The sequence below is a fragment of the Saccoglossus kowalevskii genome, chromosome 19 (assembly GCF_978046115.1).
Source record: "Saccoglossus kowalevskii chromosome 19, keSacKowa6.1, whole genome shotgun sequence".
NCBI lineage: Eukaryota > Metazoa > Hemichordata > Enteropneusta > Harrimaniidae > Saccoglossus > Saccoglossus kowalevskii.
This window is the reverse complement of record NC_140659.1, coordinates 25,954,772-25,969,537: the sequence shown is the minus strand read 5'-3', so window position 1 is coordinate 25,969,537 and position 14,766 is coordinate 25,954,772. Positions and strand designations below refer to the sequence as shown.

The following is a 14,766-nucleotide window of genomic DNA, read 5'->3' as shown; positions in this document are numbered from 1 at the left end:
TACAGTTTTATGAGAAAAAGGGGCTTTTTACAATTTACAAGGAAAAAAAAGACGTTTTTACAGTTTACAGTGAAAATTGAATTTTGCAGTGAATTGTGCCATCTAGTCGTTTTACAGTTTCGAAAATGTAATTTCCATGGATTATTCTTTACAGCTTTTTTATTTAGATGTAAATTCTTGTACGTACCGAGAAAAATTACACATTTTTACAGTGTACGAAAAAAAAAATATTTGATTGATTACGTTGTACGTTTAGCCTGTGATTACAGAATTACAGAATGTATTTTTTTCAATTTACGTTGTACGAACAAAAAAAAAAAAAAATACGTTGAACGAAAATAACCCTTGCCCCCTTCTTTAAAATAAAAAAATAGCAAAACACGGACAATGTAATTATAAATAAAGTAATATAAAAAAAAATTGAAAACATTTGTAAACAGATTTTAGACAAAGGTAACTAAGGAAAAAATAAATTGCGCACTTACAGAGAACTGAAAACCACTTACACGTAGTCAAAAATACTCATCACAGGTCATCAATGACAACATTAAGATAAGTGCTCACGCCATAGAAGACGATAAACATTCTCTGTTAACATTTGATCTGTATGCAAGAATAAGAAAAAAACAACTTTATCAGCGGTTATCATCCCCGCATTTAGCAAAAAATAAAGTAAAACTAAAATATTTTATAAATAATATAGATAAGAAAAGAATAATACAAACAGCAAAATGCACAGAAAACTGTCACGGTTTCAACACCAGAGAATACAAACTGAAAACAATAAAGTCAGCTACCCCAAGATCAGCTGTGGACTCATAGCCCCCTGAAAGCCATTTTTTATTGTAATTTTTGGTCGTCGGTATTCGAAAACAAGTTGAAAAGACGTCCAAATAAAATTTAAAAGGCAGTAATCAGTTGACAGTCGCAATAGAGAGCTGCGAAACCGCAGCTATAAGGTTATTTACATGCAATTAGTAAACGAAATATTCACCAACACAAATATGAAAAACAAATCCAATTTATTTTTCCATTATTTTTTTGTTTAATAGTTGTGGTGTTTTGCTTTGTTTGTGTTTTTATTTTATTCTCATTTTGTTTGTTTGTCTTTTTCGCATCTGTATTGCAATCTTGGTGCCTGGGGGTCTTGGTGTCACACTTGATTGCAATATCAATATGTCGCCGCAAGTACCTGTATATGCAAATCATGCTATATTCAACTAAGACGTATTTCTTCTATTTGCCACTATCTTACACCAAAAGAAACACTCACTCTCGTTTGTGCTTTCATACTATCTCGTCTTGACTATTGCAATTGCTTATTAGTCGGATGCCCTGATTATTTGATAAAAAAACTTCAACGAGTCCAGAATTCAGCAGCTCGTCTTGTCTGCAGGCGTGGTTTATCTTTTCACATTTCACCACTTTTAAAATCGCTGAAGAGGGCACTAAAACATATCCCTGTAGTCAATTTTACGAGTTTTAATTTGTTTTTCTTAGGAGAATATGCGCATGATAAGTCCTCTAAATAATAATATACACGAACACAATAAAGATTATTAATGTTACATAATGTGGTATAGATCGCCTTTGCAAAAGAGTCTTCTATACACGAAAAGTAATGCTTGTAATTACTTGCAAAACATAATACGGTGTAAAACACACTAAATCATTATTGAAACCGCACCAACTCCGAGTCCAATCACAAGGGCGCCACCAACTGAAAATCCCTTCATACAAAATGGCAGCGCCCATGAAACGATCATGGTCTTAATAGTTTTCGCAAGAAATTTAAGAAAAGTCGGATACTTTTCCTGTTTGTTAATGAGAAGTAGCAAGTGTGCGAGGACCATGAGTAGTGAGAAGCGTTTTAAAATCTTCGTGACTCGGAATATTCCTCAGAAAGCACTAGATATTCTGCAGCCAGAGTGAGTAGTAACGACTCACGAGTCCAACTACAACTGCTCGGTTATAACATTGATTGCCAAACTTTCTTCACACTTCCTTTGCACACGCATTGCTAAAGTTGAATCTAAAGTGTTGTTGTTATTGTTGTTAGAATGCATTTTTTGTTCGCATGGTCGTTTTTATTTTGGGTGGGTATTGAAAATGGGGGCGGGGCGCTCGGAAGATTTGAGAGACACACGCGACAATGCCCTGGACGCTTCAAATTACATTTTATCTCCACAACTTTAAATGACACAATGAATGAATAGTGATGTAATCAGAATACCATATTTATAATAATTTGTGTCTCAATGTCGTGTGCAGATGCCATGTGACACAGTGGAAATCAGACGATCCGGTACCTCGATCTGAGCTATTGAAGAACGTTCCTGGAATTGATGGCCTTTATTGCCTTCTAACTGATACTATTGATGGTGATATTTTGACTGCAGCAGGTTAGTACTGGGTGGTTAGTACTGGGTGGTTAGTACAGAGAATTATTACCTGTTGGTTAGTACCCAGGGATTAGTACTGGGTGGTTAGTACCCGGAGTTACTACTGGGGTGTTGGTACCAGGTAGTTAGTACTGGGTTGTTAGTACCAGTGGGTAATTAGCAGATGGTTGTAATGGGTGGTTAGTGCTAAGGATTAGTACTGGGTGGGTAATACCCAGGACTAGTACCAGGCGGTTAGAACTGAGGAGTTAGTACCAAGCGGTTAGTACCAAGGGCTTAGTACCAGGGGGTTGGTACCAGGTGGTTAGTAGCAGGGGGTTAATACCAGGCGGTTATTACCGAGGGATTGGTACCAGTTGGTTTGTAGTGAGGGGTTGGTACTGGGTGGTTAGTACCAGTGGTTAGTACCGGGTGTTAGTATCAGGTTACTACCTGGGGGTTGGTACCAGGTGGTAAGTAGCAGAGGGTTAGTACCGGGTGGTTAGTATCGAGGGGTTAGTACAAGGCAGTTAGGACCGAGGGGTTAGTACTCGGTGGGTAGTATCAGGGGGTTAGCGCCGGCTGGTTAGTACCAGTGGGTTAGTACTGGGTGGTTAGTACAAGGAGGTTAGTACCAGAGGGATAGTACCAGGTGGTTAGGACTGAGAGGGTTAGTACCAAGCGGTTAGTACTGGGTGGGTAGTACCAGGGGGTTAGTACTGGGTGGTTAGTACAAGGAGGTTAGTACCAGAGGGATAGTACCAGGTGGTTAGGACTGAGAGGGTTAGTACCAAGCGGTTAGTACTGGGTGGGTAGTATCAGGGGGTTAGTACTGGGTGGTTAGTACAAGGTGGTTAGTACTGGGGGTGGGTACCAGAGGGTTAGTACTCAGTGGTTAGTACCAAGGGATTAGTACTGGGGGGTTAGTACCAAGAGGCTAGTACTGGGTGGTCAGTACCCGGGGTTAGTACTGTGAGGGTTGGTACCAGCTTGTTCGTACCAGAGGGTTTGTACTGGGTGGTGAGTACCAGGGGATAATTAGCAGGAGGTTGAACTGGATGGTTAGTGTTAAGGATTAGTACCAGGTATGTTGTACCAGGGGTTAGTACCAGGCGGTCAGAACTGAAAGGCTAGTACCATGTGCAGTGTTTCAGCCAGAGCGCGGGCTTGCGTCATTTCATGCAAAAAAATAAACATTGTCCCTCAGAAATAAAGGTTTGGGGTCACAGGGACGCACTGATACCATTATCCGGAAGCCTGGACTGGTTGTGAAGCGTTAGTTTTTTATATATATATATATATATAAACATCAGGTTGCACGTGGGAATGTTTTGATTCTGACTTCATTATTGTTTATATTGCCGCACGAGTAAGTGATTTTTATGACAGTTTCGCATTATGTCTTGTCTATTTCGTCTGCTACTATGGCAACGTGGCGACAATCAATTAGGTCTAAAATAAATTGTTGCCATTTTTTCTTTGAGGCCGCGTGCCGAACTGATTGATACAAAGTTTCGTTTCTATGGTGCCTCTGTGGCAGTTCAACGTAGTTGGAAGTCGAAACACAGGGGAATTTACATTAACTGTCACTACGTCCATCGTGTCAACCGTCATAAGAATGTCAAGGCAAAAACGAATCACAAGTTTTTTTGGAGGACATGGTACGGCAGCTACTACAAGTACGGCAGACACTGGTGAAGATGTTGACATCACCGAAACACAACCAGAACATACAACACGATGATACGAACGAACCGGTCCACAAGAAACAGAAAGTCCGAAACTTCAGTAATGGGTGGCTACAAAAACCACAATATTCACATTGGTTGATCCGTCACAATGAGAAAGGAATGATTTGTAAATGGTGTCAAGACACCGGGAAATCAAATTCATTTACAGACACGCGTAGCGGAGGATGCTTCAATTTTCGGACGTCCACTCTGGAGAGACATTTGCAGTGCTCTGATCACAAAAAAGCCATTCAAGAAATTGTTTTCGCCGTAATTTTCAAAAAGCCAGGTCACGTGTTCTGAGCCACAAAGAAGAATCAATTATATTGGCAATGTGTAGTGTATATTGGCTCGCAAAGGAAGACATATTCACTCGAAAATATTCATCATTATTACAATTATTACAACTGCAAGGAATAAACACGCTGGGAAAATTGAAATCTGGTGAATATGCGACATACACTACCCAACAAACTGCAGACGAAATGCAGGATGCCATGGCCACTGTAATTCGTAAAAATATTGAAGATCAGTTGCATGGTAGTGAGTTTGTCAGCAAGTTGACGAACGAAAGTACGGACATATCAGTAACCAAAAAACTGGTTGTATACATGAGACTTATGGATTCGGACTTTCAGCCAAGAACTCGTTATTTGAGAAATGTTTTAGTAAAGGATGGGACTGCATTGGTAATCACTGAAACGCTGAAACAGATGTTACTAGATCAGAAAAAAGATAGAAGCAAGACAACTACTTGGTTTCGGCAGTGATGGGGCGAGTGTCATGCGTGGACGGCTTAACGGAGTTGCAGCGAGATTGCGACGTGAAGTAAATCCTTTTTTGTTGAGTGTCCATTGTGTGGCGCACCGACTCGCTCTCTGTACAAGTCAGGCAGCCAACTCAGTAAACTATATGAAGAAATACCAACAAGTTTTGACGGACATTTACTATTAATTTAAACGGTCATCCACACGTGTCGAATCTGTGAAGGATATACAAAAGGTGTTATACGATCCACAATTGAAATATAAAGAAGTCCACGAAGTGAGGTGGTTTTCGTTCTATAGTGCATTAGAAACAATTTATAGAACGTATGGCTCTCTCGTTACTTACTTCGAATCAGTATCATGACAAAACCTGATAGCAAAGGGATTAATGAACAAAATGACCAACTTTCAGTTCGTTGCAACAATGCACTTGTTAATGGATGTGATGCCCGTTATGACATAACTGAGTTTGGTTTTTCAAAAGGCTGATATCGACATCGCAATGGTTCAAGTGTCCCTTAAAAGTGCCATTGCGAAAATTAAATCGATCGCATCGGAAGGTGGACAATTTGTAAACCAGTTGAATGCACTACGTGACAAACGATCGAAGTTCAAGTATTTCGACCACTCGATCAACGCATCACCCCAAGCTGTGAAGCAATTTGAAAACACGACAGAGAGCTTTACTGATAATATTTTGGAGAATTTAAATGAAAGATTTCTGACGGAGACTAGTGATGTTATAACCTCATTCGCTATTCTAGCTATGCGACCGCTAAGTTTCTTATCAAGTCACGACCTCAGTGAATACGGAAACAATGAAATGGACACATTAATTAATCACTTCGGTACAGATCGCGAGTCAGATGATGGTACGGTGTTTACGGCTATAATTGACGGCGATGAGACCAAGCATGAATGGTCAGTTGTAAAGCCATTAGTAGTGCAACAGAAATATCCACGTGATAAGATGTCAACCTTATGGAAGAGAATATACAAATATCATAAAGAACAATTTACAAATCTACTTAAATTGGCGAGTTTAGCACTTGTACTTCCAGTTCAAACAGCAGATTGCGAACGTGGGTTCTCGATTCAGAATCGTATAAAAACCAAAACGCGTAATAGACTGCAACCTCATAGAGTAGACACGCTGTCTCTGATCTCTGGCGAGGGACCCAGTATTGAAGATTTTCAATTCAATGAAGCCCTTGCTTTATGGAAATCAAGTAAACCAAGGAGAGCATTTCATACGAAATGAATGTTATTATCTATACCCGTATATCTCATTAATGAGTATTGATATTGATTGGCTTTGCTGATGTGTATTATGTACATTGTTAATCATGGAAATAAAAATTAAAGGTAAACATACTTTTTTGAGTGAAATGCAATTTATTATGAAAATTTAACAATGGGTGTCCCTCAAAAAAATCGTGTGTCCCCACTTTTTGGCTGACATGGGTCACGTTTCAAAATCCTGGCTGAAACACTGCATGTGGTTAGAACTGAGGAGTCAGAACCAGGTCGTTATTACCAAGGGGTTGGTATTGAGTGGTTAGTACCAGTGGGTTAGTACTGGGTGTTTACTATCGAGGGGATTTCTGACTCAATAAATTTGTGAAAATTTGTTGAAATTCAAATGGTTCACAGCACTTCATTTTGCTTTATAACAATTACATATTATTCTGTTTTAAATGTGGCATCTTGTTAATCTTGCAGGTCCGAGTCTTAAAGCTGTTAGTACTATGTCTGTTGGATATGACCATATTAATCTTGCCGAACTGAAACGCAGGTACAAAATGAGGTTAATCAGATACAGTTTGCATAATGATCAGAAACAATTTGCATATTAATCAGATACAATTTGCATATTAATCAGATACAATTTGCACATTGATCAGATACAATTTGCATATTGATCAGATACAATTTGCATATTGATCAGTTACAATTTGCATATTGATCAGAAACAATTTGCATATTAATCAGATACAATTTGCATATTGATCAGATACAATTTGCATATTAATCAGATACAATTTGCATAATGATCAGATACAATTTGCATATTAATCAGATACAATTTGCATATTAATCAGATACAAATGATGAATTTTTGAGATACTAGACTTTGAAGTGTACTGGCTTTTTTATGCTGGTTTTTATGTTGTAATTATTTATCCATGCCTCATAATGTTGCTTGATGTCACAAGATGAGAAAGACATGTATTATTATGAATTCTAACATGAAATCATTTAATATACAATTTAGTGTGTTTCCAGAGTGATAATGTAATTCTAGTTTTCATACACAGTTGGAGGCTACATGTATCTCCCATAATGCAATGCGTATACGTGCAGTAACACTCACTCACTAGTGCAAAATTTTTAATTCAGCTGCCTTTAATAAGTTTCTGTTAAAAAGAACAAAAATCCAATGTACCACAAACCCTACAACATTTTCAAATTTTATGATTTCAGGAACATCCCACTTGGTTATACCCCGGATGTATTGACGGATGCTACCGCTGAATTGACAGTGTCTCTTCTGTTAGCGACCTCAAGACGTCTCTTAGAAGCCGCTGAGCAAGTCAGAAAGTATGATATGTTATTTTTCATTGGCTAAAGGTTTGACAAATTTATGTGTATGTGTATTTTTTGAAAGGCTTTGAAAATGATAATCAAGCATGTTACCGGTTTAATTCCTGTTCTACTGACATATTGCAAGTCAGATCAAAAATGCATATCACATGGTCTAATGTCACATACTGTTTTTTCATTGTTTGCACTACCTATAAGTTGTCTGGAGCTTCCAGATTGATGTACGGTCTGATAACAAGAGTCTGTAATGAAAAGGTTCATATTAGTAAGCTCATGTGTTTATTTTTGGCATCATTCAGTCACACCAAAATTCTGTTGAAATTTTGTTTTGCTGTATGACACATCATATTTCATATTTTTGCAATAATTTTACTTTCAACATTTCACTTTTTAATATACATGGTGATAAATATATAATCCCAAGTTATTTTCTTTTAGATTGACGTCAGTTTACACTTGTGATTACCCCTAGAGTTGCATCAATCCCCGCCTACGACTTGGATTGATACTAAAACTTTGATTAATATTGTAGATTATACATATAATAATGTCTTTTTATTAATCCAGTGGTGGCTGGGGATCCTGGGTTCCATTATGGATGTGTGGAAGTGGACTTTCCAACAGCACAGTAGGAATAGTTGGGTTAGGACGTATTGGAATGGCTGTCGGCCAGAGGTTGAAACCATTTGGGGTCAAGAGATTTTTATACACTGGTAGGAGTCCTAAATCAGATTCTCATCTTCTCCCGGCTGAATTCGGTAAGTCATAGAATTTAAACCCTAGAGTGTCAGAATTTTTTCTGGGCAAAATTTTGGTGCAACCTTTTATACTCTTTATGTATATTTGCAAAGCACATTATCTTTGCAGTTACCCTGTCTGTGTGTATGTCTGTTACACACAGACAGGGTAAGTGAGAGCTGCTGGTAAAATTAGTAAATTTTTGTCTTTTCTACCAATATCTGAAGTACCAATCATCAAATTTCAATGAAAATTGACAAATTTGTTGACATCTTCAACAACTTCGCCATCGATGTAAATTCTGTCAACATTTCTTGCATTAATTTTCATTATTTTTTCTTCTGTCTGTTTTGTTGGAGATGTTGTTTTGTGGATGCTATCAGCGCTATGAAATCCAAGTCATCAAACTTTGATGTAAACTTCAACCTAATTCCTGTTTTGCCATTTTGACCTTCTCGTCTTCACTATGAAAATAAAGCCTGATATATTGGAGCCATTTTTACATTGCCCGTACCATTAAAGATGGAATGGAAAGGTATATTAAGGGAAAAATTGTTGTGCTGTGGTTGTTGCCACCGTCATGGTCGTTGATGTCGTTGTTGTCGTCGCCGTTCATAATTGCATAATTGTTATTGTGCGCACAATAACTTTACTAATTCTATTCAAAACTTCATCAAACTTGGTCACCTTATTCATCAGTATAAAGTCTTCCCTGAGTATGAACAACAGAATTTCTGTATGGAAATATCATGCAAAAATTAAGAAAATCTGATAAAATATTTTGACTGTTTCTACTAGACTGATCACTGGTGATACACATTCAAAGGTCACTGATCTCAGTGGAAATATGCAAATGAAGCAAATCATTTATCTTGTAATAATATCGTTGGTAATGTATCTCCCAAATCCCATGGGAATACTAGACTGGGTTTCAAAACCAACTCATGGAGAGAGTTTTTGCACAGTGCGATGCACATTTGCAAACCTACCAATAAAATCTTTACAGAAAACAAGATGTCAGAAAATCAATATAAGCACTCCTATGAACTAGGTGCCAAACTTTGATCAAGATCTGAAGCTAATAGAAAATCTGTTTAGTTCAAAGTTATCAAATCAAAAACAATACATAAAAAATACTTAAAAAGCAAAACGCTGCATCCACATTTTGAAAAGAAAATTGTACTAAAAATTGTACTAATTGTACTAAAAAACAGTTCATTCGACAAATGAAAATTCACAGGAATTTGTTTCAGCTATTAGAACATAATGATAGAGCTTTTATAATTCTAATTAAAAAACGTAATTCAAAAACAAAGATTACAGTGTTTGAAGATGTAAATTCTCAGGAGGCAACAGTACTGAAAATGATTTTTTTAGTGGAGTGGGATCACCAATCAGCTTATTGACTAGGTTTGTTGATAATAAATTTGTCTTTATTTCAGTAAGTCTTGATGATCTACTACTACAATCAGATTTTGTTATAGCGTGCTGCTCACTGACACCCGAGACTACCGATCTTTTTAAAACAGAAACCTTTGAGAAAATGAAGAGTTCAGCAATATTTATTAACACCAGCAGGTATGTGAATTGCAATACACTGTACGCTATAAATAACATATATAGAATTAGACTGACCCACAGTTTGTATTCCCTTCACTTTTACAATGACGTGGTGTGTCGAATGATGTGACATGAATGATGTGTTGGCAGATACATAGCGTATATATTGTACTATCACAGGGGTGGTGTTGTTAACCAAGATGACTTACTAGAAGCCTTGGAATCGGGAACAATCAAAGCTGCCGGGTTGGATGTTACTGTACCAGAACCACTGCCAACAGATCATCCATTGCTTGAGCTAGAAAATTGTGGTAAGATTTCTCTCTCTCACCATTATATAGTAAATCTTCTTTTTTCATGTTTTGTGTTAAAGTGGGCGAGTCCACCTGCACATGCGTCAGATGGCCATAGCGTGGCATTGTTTACAAACAAGCATCTACCCATGAGCCTTTGCATTTTTAGCATGTGTTGTTATCATTGCTTGATACTCAATTCTCACATGTGCGCATGTGATGATCCTCCCGCTTTTAATGTTTCTGCACTTCATCTGAAGTGTTTAAATTTGACCAAGTTAAGGGGTGGCTATTTCTCAGAATTATTGATTAACAAATCTGAAATCTATGAACTTTGCGGAGTGAACTTTTTCTGGCCAGCTAAATACATTCTTCTTATCAGTGAACAGAATTGACTAAATCAGGTGAGCACTTTCCCTGTGTAAATTTCCATTTGAACAATTTCCTCCAAGATTTGCTTTATTAGAACTCCTTCAGAAAATAATGCCAATTGATGTGATCTTTTCGCTTTCATATGCAAATTTATGTAGGTTTTACTAATCTGTCTTTGAAGTTATATATCTCAGATAACTATATTTACTAATAACAGTGAAAGCAAATAATAAAATTAAAAATGTTTCATAGGGTTTTATGTATGTACGCCAAACTTATCTAGATCATTGATGTAATCTTATATGCTTTTAATGGAGTAAAAACAGTATCTGATTTGCTGTATATCTTATGCATATTTTAAAAATTTTACTTTATATTATTTCAGTTGTGTTACCACACATTGGGAGTGCAACGGTGGAGACAAGGACAGAAATGTCTGTACTAGCAGCGAACAACTTACTGGCCGGTTTAAAGGGTCATCCCATCCCATGCCAAGTACAGTTTTGAAGTATTGTACAATTCATAGCAAACCATGCATCCATGATAATCCATGTCTAGCCTGTGAAAGCAATTTAGTGAGGAGTTATACTCCTTAGCTGACATGGCCATAGCCATTTTAGGGAAAATTGTGTTTATATCGTTATTTAAAACAAATTGTTTTTTTTCGCTGCTAGAAATGTTCACGATTTCAGGACCTCAGAAAAATTGCACTGACTAAAAAAATTATGTTTAACAGTGATTCACAGTGACTTCTTTCATTGTAGGTCATTATGACTGAGTCACAGCGACTTCTTTCATTGTAGGTCATTACGGCTGTGAGTCACAGTGACTTCTTTCATTGTAGGTCATTACGACTGAGTCACAGTGACTTCTTTCATTGTAGGTCATTACGACTGAGTCACAGTGACTTTTTCATTGTAGGTCATTATGACTGAGTCACAGTGACTTCTTTCATTGTAGGTCATTACGACTGAGTCACAGTGACTTCTTTCATTGTAGGTCATTACGACTGAGTCACAGTGACTTCTTTAATTGTAGGTCATTACGACTGATTCATAGTGACTTCTTTAATTGTAGGTCATTACGACTGAGTCACAGTGACTTCTTTAATTGTAGGTCATTATGACTGTGATTCATAGTGACTTCTTTCATTGTAGGTCATTACGACTGAGTCACAGTGACTTCTTTCATTGTAGGTCATTATGACTGTGAGTCATAGTGACTTCTATTGTAGGTCATTACGACTGAGTCACAGTCACTACTTACATTGTAGGTCATTATGACTGTGATTCATAGACTTGTTTCATTGTAGGTCATTACGACTGAGTCACAGTCAGTTTTGTGATATTCCTAGAAACGTGCATGGCCAGTAGTATTTGTTTTGACTTCAAAACTTTTATATTTATTACGACATATGCATAACTACATTTAGGTGCAGTAAAAACCACTCAGTTTCAAACAGGAAATTGATGTAACCATGTAAACAAACAGGAAATTGATGTTACCATGTAAACAAACAGGAAATTGATGTAACCATGTAAACCAAATTAAATTTATGGATTTCGAGTGAAAGAATTGTGTGATGTATGAAAATGGTGTATTATTGAAACGAGCGTTGTACATTTGTACAAAGTAAAAGTACAAAATAACATACAATTTTATTTTAAATTTGGACATCCTACATGGGAATTGCAATATAAGAATTAGTTTTTACTTTCCAATGGTTGAAAGCAAAATCATAGATGCTATTGCCAATGTTCCTAGGAATATTCCAACATTGCAAAGAAGATTACTAGGGAGATAGCACTTTTCCTAATCAGTTTATTTGGCACTCCCTGTAAAGTGGAACCTCTAATAATATGTCATTTCATATTTTAACAATTTAGTTGTTTTGAGAAATTGGTAATCGTGATTTGATTCTCAACTTCATTAAGTAAGTAAGTATGTCAAGTAAAACCTATTTACTGAATTTATTATGTCTTTGTTTTTAAAACAAAAACTGTTGAACTACTGAAAAGTACCAATTATATTTTACATGCAGTGTATGTGTTACAAGAGACCGATATCACATATGACGTAATGCCTCATTTGGTGTTTTGTCACATGACTATTTTCTAAAAATTTGATTTTAGTTTTTGTATGTTATAATTGTGGAGGCAACAAATAAATTAACCAAATGAATGTTTTTTATTATAAATAAACTAAATTACAATTTACCAACATAAAACTGAATTAAAAAAAAATATTCGTATTAGGGTAATGTACCCACAAGACATGGTTTCTTAATCCTAGTGAGTAGTTGTTTTTGCTGTTTTTCTTAGTGTCTCTGTAATTCTGAGCCAAACTGAACTTTGACCTGCTAAATAAAATCCCATCTACATGAGGTTTACTTGTTGCGATGTTTATGCAAACAGGTGGAAAATGACTTTTAGAACAAAATGTACAAGCTTGGCCTCAGAGAATACATATTATTTTACAATTTTCTCAAAAAGTAGAAAATATCCACAGCAATGAATCACAGAAGATTTTGACACACAGAATTGTTGCTGCTATGCAATAAAATATGCATACATTTGGTATTCCAACATAAATACAAGTGAGGAAGAGTCGGGTGGTTTTTCAGTTTCTACCAGCTCTACTGTAATCAGCAGTATATCATTCAATGTAATGTCTACATATATTATAGATTAGTTTGCACAAAGTTGATAAATCTGTCATCATTCAGTCTTGTCAGTCTCACCCTAGTTACCATCCCCACTTTTCAAATGAATCTTCCTTTATAGAGACATCAATAAGTTACGTGAGTGCAAAAACATTGACCAGAACCACTATCCCCTGAATTTGTATCATCAGTGATGCAAGACAAAATAGGCCTACATATAATTAGCTTACAGATTTTACGGTCAGTGCACATGCGTATGTGTCATCAGCCATATTAAAATCAAGAAACAAAGAAGTTATTTGAGGATCTTGTTGATTTAGTAATATATTTAATGTTAAAATACAATTAAACTGTCTTACCAATTACCAAACACATTTTGTATGCCTAAGTACAAAATTAACTTGGGCAGAAACTTGCACTACACTCATACGTGCATTGTTCTGCCAACAATTATCCCATCATTAAGACACATTTTGAAACAAATTATCTTTTAAAAAAAACTAAAAATCCATGTTGCCCGTAACTTGAAGTTCGTTCAACTGTTAATTAAAGATCAAGTTTATAAATGTTGTCGTTCAACTGTCACAGTGTAAGGCCTGTTTATTGATATTGAGAGGGACACTCACAGAACTCGCATTGGACAAGGGGTTCTTTCACTGTTAGAATGGGGTAGAAATAACTATTATAGTACTGAAAATGAAATACACATACACCAAACTACCAAGTTAAAGCTTCTGGCTTTAATACTTTCAAAATAATACAATGCATAAATTCACTAAAATAGAGGATTGTCTAGGGAAGTGTGCATAGGTGATAACTCACAGTTCCAGGATGTGGAAATTGATGACAGCCAATGGCTTCTTGCAACACAACAATGAAGAGATACTGGAGTCTTGCTTGCAGAGGAACGCTCTTATTCTGGAGGGCATCGCTGATAGCAGGAGGTCACAGAGCAGTTCATACAAGATTAAAGCCTGTATCACTTGTCTCACAATATCGTAGCAGCAGCAACACACAGAGTACTCAATTGAAATGGTGGACCTCAACTTTCATCAATCTAACCTATTTATAGAGCATAAACAAATGGCTCAGTTTCAGGTACACCACCTTGGTTTCCACAGGAGCCAATCAAAATGTGGTCCACTGCGGCCCCTCAGTGGGCAAGCAGGATTAAACATAAAAGCATCGCTCACATTCAGACATGTCTCTTCCGGAGAACCCCCCGTTCCCAGCCGCGGCTCTCCCACTGATTTGGGTGAGGCCGAGGCTCAGGCTAGTCGCACCGCGTCTCCCCTGAGGCCTCCGGCGCTGAATGCCAATGGAGATGCTGGCAGCCAAGCCTCCGATTTCGGGGCAGGGCTTTCGGGTTGGCACACGTTGCACCTCCCCCTACATTCAGCCAGCCAGGGTTCATCGCACGGTAATGGTACAACGGTAAAGAATTTACTCTTGTGTCTGGTCTCCGCTGTGGGTTTTGACTCCCTTCTTACTGACCCACGGGTGTCCCCAGAGGGAACCGACCCTGGTACGCGCAGTCAAACACGCTCCCTCTCACATACTTAAGTGGAAAGGAGACAGCTCGCTCACGTCGGATACAGCCGATACCCCGGGCGGCCCCTCAGAGTCTTCCATCCGTAACTACTCAGTGAGCCACGCCAT

At 37.3% G+C, this 14,766-nt stretch overlaps 1 protein-coding gene across 1 annotated transcript; it reads left to right on the top strand.

Annotated features, from left to right (window-relative positions):
- Nucleotides 1-1,740: 1,740 nt before the first annotated feature.
- Nucleotides 1,741-11,060, top strand: LOC100375265 (glyoxylate reductase/hydroxypyruvate reductase-like). The gene is made up of 8 exons (XM_002732878.4): nucleotides 1,741-1,928; nucleotides 2,272-2,402; nucleotides 6,601-6,673; nucleotides 7,363-7,479; nucleotides 8,050-8,240; nucleotides 9,663-9,798; nucleotides 9,961-10,091; nucleotides 10,831-11,060. Exons 1-8 carry the CDS (start codon nucleotides 1,765-1,767, stop codon nucleotides 10,950-10,952), a joined length of 1,065 nt encoding a protein of 354 aa, XP_002732924.3. The 5' UTR covers nucleotides 1,741-1,764; the 3' UTR covers nucleotides 10,953-11,060.
- Nucleotides 11,061-14,766: the final 3,706 nt, after the last annotated feature.